The sequence below is a fragment of the Sinocyclocheilus anshuiensis genome, unplaced genomic scaffold, assembly GCF_001515605.1.
Source record: "Sinocyclocheilus anshuiensis isolate Anshui unplaced genomic scaffold, SAMN03320099.WGS_v1.1 scaffold298, whole genome shotgun sequence".
NCBI lineage: Eukaryota > Metazoa > Chordata > Actinopteri > Cypriniformes > Cyprinidae > Sinocyclocheilus > Sinocyclocheilus anshuiensis.
Genome location: NW_015547640.1, coordinates 114,699 through 137,152, shown reverse-complemented (window position 1 = coordinate 137,152; position 22,454 = coordinate 114,699). Strand labels below are relative to the sequence as shown.

General features: G+C 31.3%; 2 protein-coding genes across 2 annotated transcripts in view; both read left to right on the top strand.

The window, feature by feature from the left end:
* LOC107701854 (RNA 3'-terminal phosphate cyclase-like protein) overlaps positions 1-9,081 on the top strand; it is a 15,884-nt gene extending 6,803 nt beyond the window's left edge. The window contains exons 9-10 of the mRNA XM_016503993.1: positions 6,782-6,885; positions 8,729-9,081. Coding sequence (XP_016359479.1) covers positions 6,782-6,885; positions 8,729-8,882 — 258 coding nt within the window. The 3' untranslated portion in view covers positions 8,883-9,081. The remainder of the gene's footprint in view (positions 1-6,781; positions 6,886-8,728) is intronic.
* mcc (MCC regulator of WNT signaling pathway) overlaps positions 9,027-22,454 on the top strand; it is an 89,185-nt gene continuing 75,757 nt past the window's right edge. The window contains exons 1-3 of the mRNA XM_016503973.1: positions 9,027-9,097; positions 11,998-12,233; positions 14,886-15,073. Of these exons, the coding sequence (XP_016359459.1) occupies positions 9,027-9,097; positions 11,998-12,233; positions 14,886-15,073 (495 nt within the window). The remainder of the gene's footprint in view (positions 9,098-11,997; positions 12,234-14,885; positions 15,074-22,454) is intronic.

Below are 22,454 nucleotides of genomic sequence, written 5' to 3'. Positions count from 1 at the left end.
TCAACACTGTTCTGTGATTTCTCAATAAAATAGCTTAGAAACTGAATAGTTCTAGCATATATTTCTTAATAACTAAATCCCACAGCTTCACTACTAGTAGAGAGACGCTGCCAGGTAGAATTAATTCACACACGCAATCGCTCTCACTAATGCATTCATATTAATGTAATCTTTACTGTGCTGCTTCATCTGTATCTGATTTAGACCGAGCAGAAATCTGTGAGAAATATAACGACCCAAAGACAAAAGAACTGATGAAAATGAGCTGTTATAGGAGCAATAGCTGTGTGGGCAGCGCTGTGTCATATGCCATAGCTGTGCACAAGGTGTTTGTCACAGCTCCAGACTTATTTGTTCATTAATGACGTCATCAGCGACTAGTCGACTTCGACTCGACTTTAATCACATAAAAGTCGACTTCAAAAAATCAGAAGTCGTTCAACCACTAGCACACGCACACACACACACACACACACACACACACACATAAAACAAACACACACACATGCATTCACACACCTTTTAAACAAACACACACACATTCACACTCCTTTCTCACATACACACACACACACACACACCTCAAACACACACACACACACACATTCACACACCTTTCAAACACACACTCACAACTTTCAAATAAACACACACGCACATACACACTCAAACACACACTCACACATTAAATAAATATTTGTATTAAAAAAAAAAACTGTTTTATGAAAAAAAAGTAAATAAAGGAACAAATTAGTCTTTTTTTTTGTAAAGTGTTACCAGATATTTTAATGTTGATTAATTTTAATTAAACTGTTTGTAATTCCTGCATCATTAGCAGTGTCAATAGAGTTTTTGTTTGAATGGCAGACAGAGACATGACATCATTATTTCAACCAATGGGTTGATTTGGGGGAGGGGCTACCTGTTTGTTTGACCAATGACAGATGAAGGGGGTGTTTTAAACTTTAAAAAAGTTCTAAGGTCTGATCATTACTCTGAAAAGTGTTTGTCTGCTCACATTTTCATTTGGATAGAAAGAGTCTTAATCGAAGTGCGGTTTGGCTTGTTTACACTGTCCTGGTGCAGAGGCATGCTGGGAAATAGATGCTTGTCTGTCACATCTCATTATGAGAGGTGTGAGGTTGTTGTATGAGAAAGTGTGTGTTTGTGATTGAGAACGAGTGAGAGAGCCGGTGGGCCGCAGCGATTAGATCCGCTCTGCTAAAGGGGATTACAGCCGTCTAACCGTAATCCACTGTAACTCACTGTACAGACACCAGATAAACACTCAGCATACGCTCCCTTCATAGTGTGCACACGGAGAACACAAGCACCACCGGTCTCTCTCGCTGTGAGGCATGTGACGTGAGTTAAAATGGGCTGATTCTGTGTTCTGGGTGGCAGGGGCGTTATAGGGTGTCTTTTTAGGGCTGTTAATATTTGAAGGCGCTAGCTGATTGCACACAACAGCCACTGAGTGCATGCATGCATTTGTGTGTGTGTGTGTGTTTGTGTTGAGGTTAATCAGTAGCTGGTGGTCGGTCTCTGTAGTAAACAGCTCCTGAATGCAGACTAGTTCTGATTGTGCTGCAGTTGGATGAACTGGAAAACATGATGTGAGTTTATGCTCTCTTTACGAATTCAAAAATGTAGATTTATTTTGTTTTTAAATGGAAAAAGATTACTATCTGCATGTTCAGCGTGTTTTGTTTTTAATGCACTTCAGTGAATGCATTTTTAAAACATTCAATATTGTGCTAATATTAAGGGGAAATTATTTTAATATATTATATTCATTAAGAAAACCTTGTTTATTATGTCACTGCTAGGCTTGTTTTAGGCTTATTTCTTTGGTATTGCACATGAAATGCTTAACTAAGTAGCATGTAATTAGTATTTTTAATTGTTATTTTTATATTATTACTATTTTATTTTGTGTATTTTTATGTATTTTTGCTACTATTTTATTTAATTTAATTTTTATTTTTATTTCTTTGATTTTGCACATGAAATGCATAACTAAGTAGTTTGTTATTAGTACATTTATTTATTAACACAAGCAAGTCCTTTTTATTTTTCTATATTTTTTTTTTGTGATTTGATTTGTTTATTACTTCGATTTTGCACATGAAATGCATAACTAAGTAGCAAGTTATTAGTACTTCTAGTTATTAATACTTGCAAGTTCTTTTTATTTTTTACGATTGCTTTATTTTTTTTATTAATGTAATTTTTTTTTTATTAATTTTGTGTATTTCTTTGATTTCTGCACATCATGGAATGCATAAATGAGTGGCAGGTTATTAATACTTGTAGGTATTAATAAAAGCACGTTTTTTATTTTTATATTTGATTTTATAATTTATTTATTCATTAGAATATAGGCTATATATGAATGCTAGCAGCTAATGTTTTGATGTTGGGGGTGGGGTTACTTGTTATTCAACCAATGGCAGACAGGTGCAGTGTTAAAAACCTGTTTGAAATTAGTCATTATTTTCGCGATATTTTGTATAGCAGGAACAACACACTTCAGCTTTAAAAGGCTTTTTATTAAAAAAAGAAATGGTTGTTTTTAGCATGTTGTCATATGAGCAATCTTTCATTTACTCTGAATTTGTCTTGGCAGTGCAGGAGTTATGGGAGTGTTTTTGTTCAAAAATTAAACCTTTTCTTGATACCCAAACATGTTAATAACACAATAGCATAATTTTGGACTTTTATTTTTATCTTCACTTGTCAAAATGAATTGCTGAGGATCAGACTTCATGAGTTCTGTTATGGTTAAGTGGCTTTTTTTCAGCAGCCAGTCATTGATCGCCCAGCACTCCCAGATGTTGTTTTTGTGTTTTTGCGAATGAGTGCGGTTATTTTCAGCAGTTTTCTGAATGACGCATACTCTTGTTTGTATTGAGTGTGTTTTGGCAGAGCTGTACGGTCACTGACACAATGTGTCCTTGTTTGTGTCAGCGGGTACGAGAGTATCGACTGCTGTCAGTGGACACAAACATGAGTCTCATCAAGAACCGTCATGTTTCACTGCAAAATCAGGATAATATTTTGCATGAAAAAATTAAGGCTAACTTTAGTATTCACATTATTTTCACGATAATGAAACACATTTTACCAGAAAAGTCTCAATGCAAAAATAAAGTATATTTTATGTAATTTGTAATTTTAATATTATTTATATATTACATTTCGTTTTTTTATACCATGGTAAAATGTAATTTTATATAATTTTATTTAAATTTTTATGTTTATTTCTTTGATTTTGCACATGAAATGCTTAACTAAGTAGCAAGTAATTAGTATTTTTCATTGTTTTTATTTTTATATTACTATTTTAGTTTGTATATTTTTATTTTTTATTTATTTTTATGACTATTTTATATCATTTTATTTTCATTTTTGTTTACAACTGTCATATTTCACTGCAAAATCAGAATAATATTTCGCATGAAAAAATGAAGGCTAACTTTAGTATTCACATTGTTTTCACGATAATGAAACACATTTTACCCAAAAATTCTCAATGCAGAAATAAAATATCTTTTATGTAATTTGTAATTTTAATATTATTTATATATTACATTTCGTTTTGGTAAAACGTAATATTATTTAGTCTAATTTAGGCTAAGCTAAAACATTTAGATCAGACAGTATGATATTCATTACGAAAAAAATGCTTAATCAATATTAAATGTTCATTGCGATACTTTGATCGTTTTGAATTTTACTTTTATATCTTCTGTTTTTTTTTTATATGTGTATAGTTTTTATTTATTTTTATTTCAGTTTCAGTTATTTTATATTCCTAATGACCCTAAATTAGGCTTAATTTTCTTAATGCAGCATATCATTTCTTGTTTCTTAGGGAATGTTTTTACTTTGATATGTTTAGCTGCTACGTTTATATAAAAAAAATGAATAAAGAAAGAAAAAAATAAATCAATTTAGTTTTGTATTCATTTTAAATGTCTTTTGTAATTTGATATATTTTGGCTCTGCTGCTGATGAAGCATTAATAAAGATACATTTTTCTTCTGAAACGCTCGATTCTGAGCACAGATGGATGTTTCTGGAGATCTCATGTTTCGAAAACATGCAGCCGGTTGTTATGCAGGTTTGACAAAGACGTTCAGTGTGCGGCTTCATAATTACATTAACATTAACATTCATGCATTTGGCAGACGCCTTTATCCAAAGTGACTTACACTGCAAATGTTTTTTTAATCAGATCATGCATTTCCTGGAAATTGAACCCATGACCTTGGTGTTGCTAGCACTTTCTCTACTATTTGTGTTACATGAATACATGAATATTTTATCAGTATAATTCACAATTTCTCTTCAATTAAATCAGGTGTTACTGCTAAACATAGACTTTTTAAAAACTTTATTTTGTAGATAATTTCAGTGTGTTGTTGTTGTTTTTGTAAACATTCCATATTGACTTTAACAATCTAATCAATGTATTTTACAAGAAAAACTGCACGGCAAAAATTGGTTCTTCATTTGGATAAAGAAAATCAAGTTCAGAAACTTTCAAAATGTTGCTTACTACAATATAATGTAATGTTAATTGGTGAATATGACAGGAGCATCACGTGGAGAGCGAGTCTCACCTTCGTTAAAGCTCATGGAGCTAAATGTTTGGGACTTTTCCACCAGGCATTATGGGAAAGTTTCCGAGCGTTTCTCATCCATCATGATTCATGAAACAAAAAGTACAGCATTAGACCATCAAATCAATCCCTTTCGTCTTATTGGAGTCTCATTTCTCGGTGAGGATGACTTGTTTAAAATCTTTTTAGTTTTTCATTCTTAATGCAAATGTAATGTTCCTAAACACGTCACTGTCTCTTTAAATGAGGACGTACAGTTATGTATTTTAGTTAATTGTGTGTCCAGGTTGATGTTCTGAGTTTGTTCATGAATGTCGATGGCTCAGACCTTTCTGTTTTGTGCTACTGTAATGAACGATAAAGATATTATCGATAAAATCGTTTTCTTATGTAGATCATTTTTAAGCCATAATGTATGCGAGTATGCTAATCATTCAGTACTGTGTAGGACTATGTATAAAAGCACTATTTTGTCATATTCATGAACTAAAAGACCTGATTTATTGTTGCAATTGTTTCTGCTAGACTTGTTTCGCTTATTTCTTTAATTTTGCACATAACGTGCATTACTTAGTAGCAGTGTATTAATACTTTTAGTTATTAACATTTATTATTTTTATATTATTATTTGGTTACACTTTATTTTAAGGTGTTCTTGTTACAGTGTAATTATATATTTAAGTACTAAGTAATATTAACTACATGTACTTTATGGTTAGGGTTTGGTTTAGGGTTACTTGCATGTAATTTTGCATAATTAAGTGTTATTATAATAGTAAGTACATGTAACGTGTGACAAGGACACCTTAAAATAAATTTTTTTTTTTTACAGGCCAACATAATTTTATTATTTTTATTTTTTTTTATAATTATTAAAATTATTAAAATGTATATATTTTATGAATAGGAGTTTATTTTTATTTTTTTTAAACGGGCTGACAGGAAGTTGGGGGCGGGACTACTGGTTTGTTTAACCAGTGGCAGACAGGTGGAGTGTTTGAAACCTGTTTGAAAACAGTAATTATTTTCAAAAAATTTTTGTCAATGTTTTCATTATAAATGCAAATGTTTTACTCTTCAGTTTTTTAGTCATGTTGCTAAACGCTTCACATAAAGATACTATAATGTTTTTTTATGTTATACTTGAAAGTACATTGTTAATGCCATAATGCATATGAATATTCTAATCATTCAGTGCCATGGAGGACTGCATATGAAAGCATCATGGTAAAGTTGTGCTGTGGTTCTTTGTGAGAGTTAAAGTGGATTTTAAAATGTTTGCATGTGGATCAAACTTGAATTATGTCATTTGCATTTGTGGTTTACAGTGCACAGGATCGATGTTTAATGTGGTGATGAATTCATCAGATTTAGAGGAGCTCTTCAGGCTCAGACTGAGATGCAGATCCGTGTTTGAGGAACATTTTCCTGAATATCCCACACGTTCTCCATTTAAAGCGGCAGTGTGTGGTTTACACGAGGATGAGCGTGTGTTCAGATAGTTAGCGGTGTGTGAGCTTCACGTTCAGAGCCACTAAAGCTTGACGTTTTGACGACTGCTTGTGAACGACTGTCGATGGAGAAACACTTTTTACCAGCCAAACCTTGAGCCAGTGTTACTTCGGGTTCGTTGAGATACTATTATAGCTTTCATTAATGTCATAATTAGTTTTTATATTGTCAATTTTCATTCAAATTGTAATTGTTTTTGTCTTTCTATTAGTTTTTTTTTTGTCTATAGTTTTAAAAATGTTTGTTTAGTATTCATTTTTATTTCATTTAAGTTTTTTTTTATATATTTTAGTTAGTTTTTGTTAATTTTGGTAGCTTTTATTTTAGTATATCAAGTTTTTTTATAGCTTTTTATTTTAATGCATCAATTTTTATTAATTTTAGTTTCACCTTTTATTTTAGTACATCAAGTTTTTTTTATGAATTTTTGTTTGAGTTTAGTATGTTATTTTAGTACATCAAGTTAAACTAAATGAAAACAATATCCTTGGCAGCTAGCTAAATTAAAATAATTTTCAGTTATTGATCATTTAGTTTTAAGAAAGTTTTTTTTGTTTTTATTTTAGTTTCATGTAACTCTAATAACCCTGCTTTGACCCCATTGATTCTGACCTTTATTCTAATTTTTTTCTCTCTTCCAGGGCGGCTGTGTGGATTCGACCAATCAGAGTCTGGCTCTCTTGTACATGATGTTAGGCCAACAAGATGTGTCTAAAACACTGCTAGGACCCCTCTCACCCTACACGTGAGCACTCACATACACACACAATCGTGACGTGTTTTTCAAGCATCTGACATAACTATCACGTATTCAAGTAAACATAAATTACAAAAAATATCAAATGTCATTTCAAACTGCTTGTGACTTTTCCATGTGATGCAGAAAGACTTCCATCTTTACTTTTACTGTTAGCTTGTATGGGGTTAGATATCTGCCACAATTCTGCACGCGAAAGATCATATTTTGAGCGCACAAAAGTGCATTTAGCACGCACGCAATCTGAGTTTTGTGGAGAAAATATTCGTCTCGCAAAGAAGAAAGTATTTCGAGCGCACTAAAATAAATTTTGCATTTAAAATAAGCTTTTGAATGTGTGCAGACCTTCTCTTTTGCGCGTGCAATGTTTCACTAGCTTGCTCCCTTGATGCCTGCCCTCAGTGCTCGCTAAATGCCAAAGGCTCGCTTGCTCAACACAACCCAGCGTTACAATATGCCATAATTCCAGCCAATCAGAGACGAGGCTGCTAAATTCTGATTGGCTGCCTTGACAACCAATCACAACAAAAATGAAATTGTGGCAGAGATCTAATCCCATAAGCTTGGTGCCATTTGACGCGGATGCTCTTCCTTTTTTTTAATGCATATACAATTGTGGCATCCAGAACTGTCTTTTTCTCAGTGCTAATATTCCATCTGTCACGTTCCGTTTGTGTCTGTATCCAGCAGTTTTCTCTCTGCCGTCATGAATTGTCCATCTTCAGTTATCATGGTACCGGTGCTGTGTGCCTGTCAAGTACAGTACTATGATAACTGAAGATTGACGGTGCCAACACGTGTCTCACCTCCAGTGGACTCCAGCTTCATATGTGTGCAGGATATTGATGCTGAAAAATGCCTAAAAAATCTTCTCAATTTTGCCTTTTGATCAGTGTGTTTTTAGTAGCATTGAGATACTATTATAGTATTTATTAATAGTTTTAATTAATTTTTATATTTAATTTTTTTTAGTTTTAGTCATTTTATTGTTTTTGGCATTTTTAATTTTTTTTGTCTTTTTAGTGTTTTTTTTTTTTTTAGCTTTAGTTATTTTAGTACATCAAGTTAAACTAAATGAGAAATGCTTCCTTGGCAACTTACTGAAATATTTTTTTTTTTTTTTTTTTCAGTTAACATTTATTTTATTTAAAAAAAAAAAATTTTTATTTTAGTTAACTATATTAACCCCCCTTTTTGGTATTTTTATTAGAATTTTACATTATATTAATGCTGTTTTTAATGTGGTCTTGAATAATGCTGTTTTCTTTAGATCATAAGGATTGTTCATTTTAAACTAACAATAATTTTTTTTTATTTTAATTTTTTGATACCGTATTATTACTGTGGTATGCAACTGCAACCACATGTTCTGGACTTGGAAAATGTCTTGTCCATGTATGTAGGAATGTATTTGCTTTCGTCATTGTGCAGTGTCCTTGAGCTTGGGAAAGGCGCTATATAAATTAAACTTATTATTATTATTTATTATTATTAATAAATCAGGGATTCGAAAACATTGTTGACAGCCAAACCCCTTGGTCCTAACAGAATTTAATATTTCTATCATTTAACAACCTTAACGGTTCTCTAATGTTGGTTAATGGTCACATGACATGCAGGTACACAAATAAAATACTTTCACTTTTTGTTTAATTGTTTCAAATTACTTTTATTTTTAATATATTTAATTTTTTATTTTTTATTATTTATTTGATTTAATCATTTATTTACATTTTATTTTCAAATTATTTCTTTATTTATTTCTTTACTTTATATTTTGTGATTTACTTTGTTATAAACCATCATCTAACTCTCACTGTTTTCCATGCAGGGTCGAGTTCCTGAGACACATCCGAGACTTCTTTCAGATCATGTTCAAGATCGAGCAACAGAAACCCGGAGAAGATGAGCGGAAAGGAGGAGAGAAGGTCCTGATGACGTGTGTGGGAGCCGGATACAGCAACATCAGCAAAACCATCAAATAAAGACCTTAGGACCGAAGATTTTGTGTTATACTCAGTGTTTTTGTATTTTACAGTGGAATGATGACATTCCCATATTTTATCATAAAGAAGTGTCTGCTGAACATTGCTTTTGTACCACTTTGAGAGGCATTTTTGTGCTTCACAATGCATTTTCAGACGGAGGTGCGAGTAATAAACGCATGTGCCGTGTCTTTGCTGATCTCTGCGTTTCTCAGGTGTTTGATATTCTCTCTCCATTTCTGCATCTTTAACTCGCGCCTCAGTCCGTCCCACAGAGGTCTTATCTTTCTCCAGTCCACAATCCCATTTCAGTTCAGCGAACTACAACGACGGGGACATTTGCATGATGCATTCGCTTACAAAACACACCACTGCTGTTAAAGACTTCATGAAATCAGAACGGGAATTGTAAGGGTTTGACTCGTGTCGGTATTTTTGAGGTCAACTGCACTAGGGTTAGAACTAAAACTATACAAAACTGTTTGTTAATTGAAATAAACCTTAATAGAAATAAAAGCATGAAAAAAACATTTTATTTCAGCTAGTTGCCAAAGCAACATTTCTCCTTTTAATTTTAACTTGATGCACTAAAATAACTAAAACTGAAATAAAAATGTATATGTGTGTGTGTGTTTGTAACTAATAAAAATAAAAAAATAAATTACTAGCATTTTAAAATTAAATAAAAACTAAACTAAAAACAAAACGATATACAGTATATATATATAGAGAGAGAGAAATATAGATTTTTTTTATATATATATTTAGAACAATATTATCTCAATACTAAAATAAAACCTTGTTTTTTCTTCATTAATACACAAAAAAATTGCAAGAATATAGACTGAACAACAAAAGAAAATTGACTATTCAAGCTCTGGACAGCTAGTAATTATCTTTATATATATATATATATATAATTTTTTTTGTTTGTTTTAATGCAAATATTCTTTCTTACTATGTTATGCAATTTTCCATCAGAAAATGCAGCTGTATTTAAACACATTTCAGGTTTATCAGGGTTACTATTGCTTAACTAAAACTATTAAAATACTTTAAAAAAATAAAGCTGAAATAAAACAAATATTAGATGGGGAAAAAAGTAATGTTGCCTTGGAAACTAACTGAAATTAATTAAAATTGAAGCATAAAAATTACTAACTGGAAATATATACTAAAATAAAAATTTAATTCAGCAATTTGAAAAGAACAAACTAATTAAAATGACAAATGCACAAAACAAAATTACTAAAAAAAAATAAACTTTAAAACGAAACCTGAAAATGTAAAAATAAAAGCTATAATTTCATTAATATTAAAGCTATAATTTAATGTTAATCAATTTTAGTAAAAATGATAGTATTATTAAGTATTAGTTACTGAAATCGCACTGGTAGACAGAAAGTGAATGAGCTCGTATTGCTTGTGTTTTCTGTGAAACAGTGATTTGGCCTTTATTCTCTCAGAAAAGAGTTGCGCAAACGGCTAAATATTGACAGATGATCAGCAGTGATTTCTCTGAATGGAATAAAAGCCTTTAGTCATGCTGGAAACACATGCGAGGTCAAAGAATGAGGAAACTTTCTCCATCTAGAAGAATACTGTCTGAGAAATATTCGTTTCAGACGCTTCAGCTTTTCTGTGTTTGTGTGTTCTGTCTTTTCTTGCTTGGCTTCTTTGTTCCTTCTTCCTACGTTTCGTTTTCATCTCTTCTCTATCTGACAGCTCACTCATTCTACATTTGCAGTTTGGTCTTTCTTCTGACAGTGATTTGGCCTTTATTCTCTCAGAAAAGAGTTGCGCAAACGGCTAAATATTGACAGATGATCAGCAGTGATTTCTCTGAATGGAATAAAAGCCTTTAGTCATGCTGGAAACACATGTGAGGTCAAAGAATGAGGAAACTTTCTCCATCTAGAAGAATACTGTGAGAAATATTCGTTTCAGACGCTTCAGCTTTTCTGTGTTTGTGTGTTCTGTCTTTTCTTGCTTGGCTTCTTTGTTCCTTCTTCCTACGTTTCGTTTTCATCTCTTCTCTATCTGACAGCTCACTCATTCTACATTTGCAGTTTGGTCTTTCTTCTGACATGAAAGAGTAAATGACAAAGACACTGTAATGCCAACAAGTCTCTTCACCATTTAATGAAGTATAATATACATGATATATGTGTGTGTATATGTATATAAATACAAACACATGCATGTATATATTTAAGAAAAACATGTTATGTTTATATATTAAATACGTTTATATAAAATATAATTATATAAGCATGTAAATATTTAAAAAAAAATACTGTATGTGTGTATTTATATATACATAATAAATATACAGTACACACATATATTACGTAAACAAACTTATTTTGGATGCGATTAATCGATTTGACAGCTCTAATAGATAATATTCAGAACCAAAGAAAGTACATATAACTGCATTTAAAATGAAAAATAAATATTCATATATTTTATATATTATTACATTTGTATATAATATTACAAAAAATAAAAATATATATTTATTTAAAAATAAATAGATAAATATAAATGTATTTCTATTAAAATAAATATATATTTATTTAAAATTAAATATTCAGAGTAAAAAAAAAAGTACAAAAATCTAAAAGATTTGAATAAATTCAAAATAAAATAAATATGCATTTATTTACAATAAAAATAAAGTAACTAAAACTATTAAAATAATTTTAAAAAATAAAGCTGAAATAAAACAAATATTAGATGGAAAAAAAGTAATGTTGCCTAGGAAACTAACTGAAATAAAAATGAAGCATAAAAATTACTAACTGGAAATATATACTGTGTTGTAAATATGCCTGACAATATTGTTACACTGAATGACATTTTAGTGGGTGTCTTCTGTAAATCAGGGAAACATTTATGATATTTATTTTTTGCTCAGAAAAACAAAATTGCAATTAAATTAAATTAAATTTTTGGGAAAAACAACAACAATTTAAAGTAGTATTACACTTATTGTTTTTATGCTTAAACCCTTTTTTGTCTTTGACCCACGTGTACAAATTGGTATTAAATATGATCTGATTGCATGTTTTACCTCTGTCTTGAATCTCAAGCATCTCTGTCTTTTGGTCAGGAGTGATCTGCTGATGGTCTGCCGGCAGCTGAACATGGAGGATTCGGTGGCAGAGATCATGGGGCAGCTCGGCGCAGACGAGCGAGGAAACATCTCCTTCGAAGACTTCACACGCTGCCGCATGCAGCTGGTCAACGAGATCCGCAAGGAAGAAGGAGAGCTATTGCTGCTCTCCAGCGACTCGGAGAAGAGGACACCTCACGAGTGTGTGGCCTCCAGCAGCGAGAACAGTCTAGGTGTCTTATCTACCAGGAGGCTCCTGTCCAGATCTCTATGAAATATACACAGTCAAACCAAAATTGATTCAGACACCAGATATCATTTTTGGTGCAGGACACTATAGTTCATTTATGTAAGTGAGGATAGCAAAATAAAGTAAACTGTGACATATTATACCCACAAAGTCTACCAGTAAAACTGATAAAAATTTGGGACCAAAATGATTCAGACACTTTGAGCTGAGCATGTTTTGCTGAAGTGTTTTTTCTTTAATTGCTAATGTGATCTTTTTACACCACAGACTGAACAGAATGAAGCACTGCTTGGTAATTGGTTGAGCTAAATTGCATATTGTGTTCTTAAATTTAACAGCTGACAACAGAATTCATTACAGTTTAACTCTGAGTTCTTCTCATATTTTATATATATAATGTATATAAATGTCATATAATGTGAGAAATATTGAAGGTGTCTGAATAAATTTTGGTTTGACTGTATATATTAATTAATCATTGTCTTTCAGGGAAATTGCCTTGCATGTTATGTACTTTAAAAAGGACCATTTTTGTGTGTAACAAATTAGTATACACTTTTTTTAGAAGCATTAATGGACAAACAGACATTTTTGTATTAAAAAAATCACACATTTTTATTAGCAATAATGGGGAAATATATTGAGTGCTACAGTTAAAAAATGTTTAAATTACAAACCATGCCTTTTTAGTAGCAATAATGGACAAACATGTGGTGTGCAAGAGTATCATTTTTACCTTCAAAATCACAATTTGTTAGCAATAATGGACAAAAATATAGGGTGGAATGGTATAATTTTTGTATTAAAAATCACCATTCGTATTAGCAATAATTGGCAGAAAATCTAAAGTGCAACAGTATATTTTAAATTAAAAATCACACATTTTATTAGTATTAATGGACAAAAATATAGAGTGCAACAGTAGAATTTTTGTATTAAAAATCAGTTCCATATGCAAATAACAATTATTTTAAAGACAGACCTACTATGAGCTCTGAGGTTGTTAATTGATGGTTTATGCTTTTATTGAAGCTAGTTTTTTGTTCTTTAAATAATCATATTTAATAGAAGAATTCCTGGCCAAAAATAAAAATAAATAGATTACCCATGATTTTGGCATAATAGATTCAATCTCCCTGCACTCTCAAAATACTAAAATATTTTTATATTTATTTGCCCATTTTACAGTAAGCAATATATATATATATATATGTATAATATACTGTTTTCTATATACATCATCAACAATTTTAAATTGACAGTTTTATATTCCTCCATAATTTTTTGTCATTTGCAATGGTTCATGGGATTGTACTTCTTTCCATAATTAAGTTCACAGACTTGAATTTTTGTCCTTTTTTTTTTCAAATACTTGGTTCATGGGATTGTACTTCTTTCCATAATTAAGTTCACAGACTTGTATTTTTGTCCTTTTTTTTCAAATACTTTTTTGCTTTTGATTTGGTCTGTGGCTCTTTAACAAAGACTTTTTTTTTTTTTTAGAAATTGGGTAAACATCCCATATATACACTATCGGTCAAAAGTTTGGGATCAGAACAGTTTTTAATGTTTTTACAGGAGTCTCTTCTGCTCATCAAGGCTGCATTTATTTGATCAAAAATACAGGGAAAAAATTTTATATTGTGAAATATTATTATGATTTCAGTGGTGTGACTGTGTACATCAGAGGTACGATCAGGTCACACAGTATAATCAAGTTTAAGACTTTTAGTGTTTTTAAAAGAAGTCTCCTCTGCTCAGCAAGGCTGTATTTATTTGATCAAAAACACAATAAAAATTCGAAATATTATTGCAATTTAAAATAACAATTTTCTATGTGTATATTTGTTAAGCTGTAATTTATTTATGTGATGCGCAGCTGTATTTTCAGCATCATTCCTCCAGTCTTCAGTGTCACATGATCTTCAGAAATCATTCTAATATGCTGATTTATTATCACTGATTTATTAAACTGTTGTGCTGCTTAATATTTTTTTGGAACCTGTGATACTGTGATTCTTTGATGAATAAAAATTTAAAAAGAAGAGCATTTATTTAAAATATAAATATTTTCTAACAATATACACTACAGTTCAAAAGTTTGGGGTCAGTACATTTTTATTCTTTTTTTTTTTTTTGAAAGAAATTCAAACTTTTATTCAGCAAGGACGTGTTAAATTGATAAGAAGTGATAGCAAAGATTTATATTGTTAGAAAAGATTTATATTTTGAATAAATGCTGTTCTTTTTAACTTTTCATTCATCAGAGAATCCTGAAAAAGTATCACAGTTTCCAAATAAATATTTGGCAGCACAACTGTTGATAATTCTAATAATAAATCAGCATATTAGAATGATTTCTGAAGATCATGTGACACTTTATACTGGAGTAATGATGATGGAAATTCAGCTTTGAATCACAGAAATAAATTATATTTTAAAGGATATTCAAATAGAAACCATTATTTTATATTGTAATAACATTTTGCAAGATTACTGTTTTTTTCTGTATTTTTGATCAAATAAATGCAGCCTTGATGAGGCTTCTTTAAAACACATTACAAGTCTCCAAACTTTTGAGCGGTAGTGTATATTCTGTGTTAATTCAATCTGTGGTGTTTGTTTGTTCACGCAGGCGCTCGTGAGAGCTGGGAGTTTGATTCTGGAGCTCAAGACCTGCGGTCTCCGACACAAACACATGCTCCGCAGCAGAGCTCCGCGTTACTCCAGAAACTCCTGGATCAGCCCAGCATTCTGGAGCCTTCGGCTGGACTTCACAAGCTCCTGTCCCAGCATCCCAGCTGCCTGGAACTGGCCAATACTGTGAGTCTGACCGCTGTTTAACAGCTGCCTTTGATTAGAACTGGCAAGAATCAATTGATTTCATGTGGTTACTGCATTATAGTGATGAACTGCTGGGAATCTTGGTGCGATGCAAGTTTGATGGATCGCATGTTTGTTATTCAACCCCTTTGTTTTAACCGTGCGTGATTCAACAAATGCTCAGCGTCCAGTGACATTATTTTCATAACATTTAACCTATATATTGTAATTATGGTACATATTGTCAGTGCTGATTCTCAGTGGATTTTCATTATGGCAACATTAATAATAATAATAATAATATTATAAATAACCATTAAAGTAACTTTAAAAAATGCTTCTTTTTTTTTTTTTTTAAATTAACCTTTGAGTAGTATTTCTTGTACTGCATTTAATTTTTGCTGCTTTCTTTGAAAACCATTGCATTAAGGACTTTTTACAGAAAGATATAAAACTGCACACTCACTTATAGGTTTATTTTTATCAGCTTTTCGGCAGAAGGTCAGGGTGCGTTCGCATTAATGCTTCATTACAGAATTTATAAAAATACTTTATTACAGTAGTGAGAAAATGATAAGCATCATTGAGATTATTGAGAATGGTCATTAAATTAGGCTAAACATATTACATCTTTTTAATTTCTTTTGTTTGATTTTTGGGGCAAAAATGTATGAGAGCCTATTTCCACCAAATGAAAAGAAAATCATGTGTAAGTTAAAAGTCGAAATGATGACAGTTGAAATTTTGAGATAAAGCAAAAACTAATATTTAATTCATAGTTATTAATCGCATCCAAAATAAAAGTTTTTATTTACATAATATATGTGTGTGTGCTGTGTATATATATTATGTTTATATAAATACAAACACATGCATGTATATATTTAAGAAAAATTTTATATTTATTAACTATATTTATGTATAATATAAATTATAATAATATAGATATATAAATGTATATACATGTAAATATTTTCCAAATATATACTGAATGTGTGTGTGTGTATTTATATATACATAATACATAAACACAGCACACATACATATATTATGTAAACAAAAACTTATTTTAGATGCGATTAATCATTTGACAGCACTAATATTTATTTCAGAATTTTTAAATGAACTTTTTTTTAATCATAATTATGACTGTGAGATTATTTAGATGCGATTAATCATTTGACAGCACTAATATTTATTTCAGAATTTTTAAATGAACTTTTTTTTTATCATAATTATGACTGTGAGATTATCGGAATTCATAACAAGTCATAATTTAATTTTTTCGCCTCAGTTTCAATTTAGTATGTCATAATTTCAACTTTGGATCTCATTTATGAATTAGTATCTCGTAATTTTGACTTAACAGAGCATATTTTTTTCTTATGTGGTGGAAATGTGACCTTTACTTGTTTTTGTGAGCTTTACTCATAAAGAGCGAAACACTGATCTGAAGAACTGAATATGAAAGATGAATCTCCAGAAACCGTTGAAGCTCGATGCAGTGTGTTAGTGAGTCTGTATGTGGCGCTGTGAGGTTATTACTCATGAATGCGAGCACTGCTGATTCTGTCCCGCAGTGTGTCTATTTCAGTGGTTTCACGGCTTTCTTTGGTCTTTTTTTCACTGAAGGCAGTTTAATTTCCTGATGAGATCTTTTAACATCTGATTTGAAGGCATGAGGGTCATAAAGATGAGTTGAATATCTGATGTTGTTTGGCCTAAGAGTGCTTGAAGTCATAAATGAAGATGAATGAAGTGCTAGTGGTAACATCTGCTCATCAGTGCTCTCTTGTTCAGCGTCTGCTGCTTTGGACTGCAAGTGAAAAACGTGCGACTGCTGTTTGTTTTGATCCAAAGTTATATTTTGTGTAAAGCCATTGAGATTGATTGCAATGTATATTTTTATAACAATTAAGCACATTTGCCCTCTATATTATCATTACTGTTCACATGTTTTTCTTCTGAGATTTTATGTAGTTCTCATCATTCTCTGTGATGATTCTCAATTTTTCATTGCAGCAACAAAATGTTTTCATTAATTACATTTTTTATTATTATTATTATTATTATTATTAATACTACTACTACTACTAATACGGTTTCTTATGCATGTTTTATATTTATGTTCATTATTAAATGTTAATAATAAAATCAGTAAATCAATATTTTATGAATAACATTTATAAATGAGAAACACTCTGGGCTGCTCTGCTCTGACATATGGCATGTATTAGTGTAGGTGACGTCAGAGAGCGCGTGTGTTTATAGTGATGCAGGAATGTGTTTGGTGTCATGTGATGTTTTAACAGCTCCGCTCTGCTGATGTACAGCCGTTATACAGCCGATCCGGTTACCGCAGTAAAGCTGTACCGAATCATTAGAGAGGACATCACCAGCGTGTTGCACCTCTGTTTGACTCTTTACATGCTTCTGCAGGTTTATTTGTACTTCTCTGCTTTTAGAAGACCATTTTAGCTGTTTTTATGTGTGGATGTTGTATTTCAGAAGCAGTGCTTTGGGATTTTCTGCTGCTCAGTGTTGTTTTATTTCTTTATTATTAAGACGAACTCTGGTCAACTGCCTGTTTAGCACAGAAATAATGTCCGTTATGAGTTTGTGAAGGATTGCAGTGATGTTTTGTTGAGGTTGCATTCATGCTGTTTTTTGCTGTAGTTTACCTTGCAACTTTACAGATCTTCTTTATGCACCAAGAGAAAGGAAAAATTGAAATCGCATCATATGACCCCTTTAATAACAAATGTTGCATATCTAGAGAACATAATGCTGATGTGTGTATAAACACACCACTATTCAGAATCTGCTAATATTAAGACATTTGTGTTTTAGAAAGAAACTGACATGTTTATTCACCTCGGATGCATTAAATATATTAAAATATTACTGAAAAGAGTAAAGACATTTATTGTACAGGTTATTTTGGGGAAAAAAGTGTATTCAAAATATATTTATTAAAATATTTTTGACTTTTTTTTTTTTTTTTGGAAATGTATTTTAAAAATATAAATGTATTTTTTAAAAGCATAAAAACATCCCTTATTCTTTTTAATTATATATATATATATATATATATATTTAATTATCTTCCCTATGTTATTTCCCAAATTATTTCAATTTGAGAAAATACATTCACATACATCACTTTTGAACATAATCTTTATTTGTTACTTCTATGAACATATAAGTCATTTGAATAAAAATCAGCAAGAAATATGCTTTATAATGCTTCAAAAACATTACAAAATATAAAAGTGAAGCATTATTCAATTATTAGAAATCTATTTTTGATCTCTGTTAGGCTATTTTTTCATCACATTTGCATTTATATATTTATATGATAAATATATATGATATATTTAATGTATGATATGATATATTTTCAGTAGGCTCCCTGAAATAAATTTTCAAATATACTTTGGTATATGAAGGTTGAAACTAAATATATTTTCAATTGCAAAAATATATTCCATTGAGCTCCACTTTTTGCAACATTTATTTAGCGTACATTTAAAAAATATATTTTGGCCAAAAAAAAAAAAAAGTTTTATGGGCTGATTTGAAACAATGTGTAAATGTGTACTGTGTGCTATACAAGTACATTTGGGGAAAAAATATTCAGATGAAAAAGAAAACTGCATTTTATAGTGTTTATGAATAGAAAACAGCAATCATTTATAGTATTAATGTTTTTGGTTGTGTTTTTATTAATTAAATGTGTAATTTTTGACCAGAATGATGAACTTCTTTATAAAAATGTCTTCGTGTTTCCAGTCTTTTGAGTGGTGCATTATTGTTATTATTTTTAGTTTTCTTTGATTTTTCCTGCTGGTGGCTCAGAAATGACACATATATTTGCTTTAGGTGAGGACAGAAAACTGCTCATTTTCATATAGTGCTAGTTTGTCTCATTTGGTTCTGTAGCCTCATTATATATTGAGTTTGCCGCAGGTTGACCGTCTCCCTCACCTTCATGTCCTTCAGATGCAGTTGTGCTGCTTCAAGCAGTTTTTCTTCAGCCGTTGTGAACGCTGCTCGTTTAAAAGGCCAGACGTGTGTTTTATCCTTTAGAGGACAGATGAAAAGATGAAAGCAATGATAAATGTGAATACTGTTTCCTCTCCTGCCCTCGGAAACACACTCACACTCACACACGCACGCATTATTGTCAGTAATATTGATATTGAGCAAGTGTAGTATATGAGATGCTGACAGGGTTCAGTACGTTCATGAATTATTCATCAGAGTATTTTTGCATTTGGTTTCTCTTTTCTTCTCTCTAGCAGGGAATTTGGTTTTCAAAACCAAAAATATCAGACCTGGAGTGTGTTTGTGTGTGTTATAGCCGTGAGATGATGTGCATGAATGTGAACGCTGTCGTAATGGATCTGGAGTGTGTTTTGGGAGCAGTTTTAAGTCGCTGGGGTATATTTGTAGCAATAGCCAACAATACATTGTATGGGTCAAAATTATCAATTTTTCTTTTATGCCAAAAATCATTAGGATATTAAGTAAAGATCATGTTCCATGAAGATATTTTGTAAATTTGCTACCGTAAATATCAAAACTTAGTAGTAATATGCATTGCTAAGAACTTAATTTGGACAACTTTAAAGGTGATTTTCTCAATATTTAGATTTTTTTGCACCCTCAGATTCCAGATTTTCAAATAGTTGTATCTCGGCCAAATATTGTCCTATCCTAACAAAGCATACATCAATGGAAGATTATTTATTCAGCTTTCATATGATGCATAAATCTCAATTTCGAAAAATTGACCCTTATGACTGGTTTTGTGCTCCAGGGTCACAAATGATGACAAAACTTAGATTTTGGGGTGAAATGATCCACCTTACATCTTCACTAGAGGGAGCTGTTGAATTCATTATATAACACTGGCACGTTTAACATCAATATTACTCTATAAGACTCTTTTTACCCATATAAACTCAACCCCATCTCAGTCTTGACGTGTAAATCCAGCACGGTTCAGACTCCATCTGTGTACTCGCTCTAATGCTGCCGTGAGATTGATGCATGGTGTTTTTCATTGCTTCTGACAGAGTGTTTGATGAAGACTCGTCTAACACAATGACACAAACCTATAATTAAGTCTGTTACACGGAGTCTGTGCCAGGAGAGCGATATAATCTGCTTAAGAGCCTCAGCCAGAGAAACGGCAGAGAAAGTTCTGGATCTCAGCCAGCATGAGGAAAACAATGAGCAAACACGAATAAACCATCATAGGCTGGGTGTTAAAGGGACAGTGCGCCTAAAAATGATCAGTCTGTCTGTCATCGTTTATCCACATTCATGTCGTTTCAAACCTGTATGACTGATTTTCTTCAGTGGAACACAAAAGCAGATGTTTTGCAAAATGTTCATGCTGCTTTGTTTTATACAATGAAAGTGAATGGTGACCAAGGCATGGCCAAAAGTCCAAAAAAGGACAAAAAGCATGAAAACGTACATTAACATACTAGTTATATATAACTTGCTATATTATGTAAGATTTATATATGTATTTATTTTTATATGAGCCTACTGTAGTTATAATTTAAAAAACTCTTATAAATTCCATTTCGGTTTGAAATTAGGTTTGTTTGTCTTTGGTCACTTTGGATTATTAATGTCTAATCTGGTGCTTTGCATCTTTTTGTAGTTTGTTTGAATGTGTGGAAGTGTGAATCTGACTTTAAAAACAGCAAATAATGAATAATGACCTTTATGATTCTTTTAAATGGTGCTTTTATGGTATTTTATGGCATTTTTGGGAGTATAATATTTATTTATTTATTTATTTAAAATATATAAATGCAATATTTATTTATTGTACTTATTTTGTATATAATGCAACATTATTCAATAAGTTTTTTACACATTTGTATATTTATTTTATGTATTTATATGTAAATACATATGCATTTAAATTAGTTCTGTCAAACGATTAATCACAATTAATCATATCCAAAAATAAAAGTTTTTGTTTACATAATATATGTGTGTGTACTTTGTACATTTATTATGTATATATAAATACACACATGCATGTATATATTTAAAAAAAATATGTTACGTTTATATATTAAATATATTTATATGATATAATTTATATGAATATGTAAATACATGTAAATATTTTCAACATATATGCTGTATGTGTGTGTCTTTATATATACATAATAAATATACACAGTATACACATATATTATGTAAACAAAAACTTTTATTTTGGATGCGATTAATCGCGATTAATCATTTGACAGCGTTAATTTAAACATTATTTTATATATATATTTTTTATTTCGACCCCAAGATTTCAAGTTTTCCTTTGTCTTTGGAGTGTTACAAGCTGTTTGTGCATATATAAGATCCATAAAGAAGTCAGAAGGTTTTAATGTCCGCTGAGGAAAGCGATATCTTTGTCGTAACGTTAATATTCTTTCATCTGTTAAAGGAGATTTTGCTGCTCAGTGCATTTGTTCGCTGCGTCAAGCTGTTGTTGAAAATAAAAATAACTTTCGTTTATAGCGTTTATAACTTTCCAATGTAAAAGTCTTTACTGCTGACTCACTCCTGTCGCCATCTAATGGCAGAACAATGTAACTGAAATCACCATCACTAACACACCATTTCTCAATACTAAACACTATTATTAAATACTATTATTTATATAAATATTATTTATTGAATAATAATATGTAATAAACACCACAAAAAATCAACAGCCATCATAAAAGTTGCTAGGCAATTCAGTCAAAAGTACAAAGGCAGCGCTCTGATATACAGCATTGAATTTACATAAACATGAGATTTTGCCAAAACTATCTTCTCTAGAACAAATAATAGATTAATGAGACCAAAGACAACCGTTAGATTTACCCATAATGGATTATATCTCATGTGTAATCACTACAGAGACATCAGAGCCAGCGGTAAATTCCAGAAGATCTGGCCGAGGTGAGGCGCTCTCTCTGCGGGTTCATGAGAGAGCACCTCACGATTTGATGCCAACAGATCGGCCGCTGACGATCTGGAGCTCACATGTCCGAAAACCTCGACACACATAATATACTTTATCTTTATTAATAAACTGCTTATTTGAACTATAAACAAGTACGTTCTTGCCTGAAAACCTCTTAAAACTACATTCTGTGACACAAAAACAGTACTATTTATAAAATGATACTGGATTTGGGCGTCGCCATGACACTTGCTGTAAGAAGTATCGCAAGCGGAGTGATACGATTATGATTACAAACTGTGAAACGGCTGTTGGAGTTCTGATATCACTGTAATATCGCACTCTTATCAGCCAATCAGATTCGAGGACCAGAAAGACCTGTTGTATGTATGTGTGTGT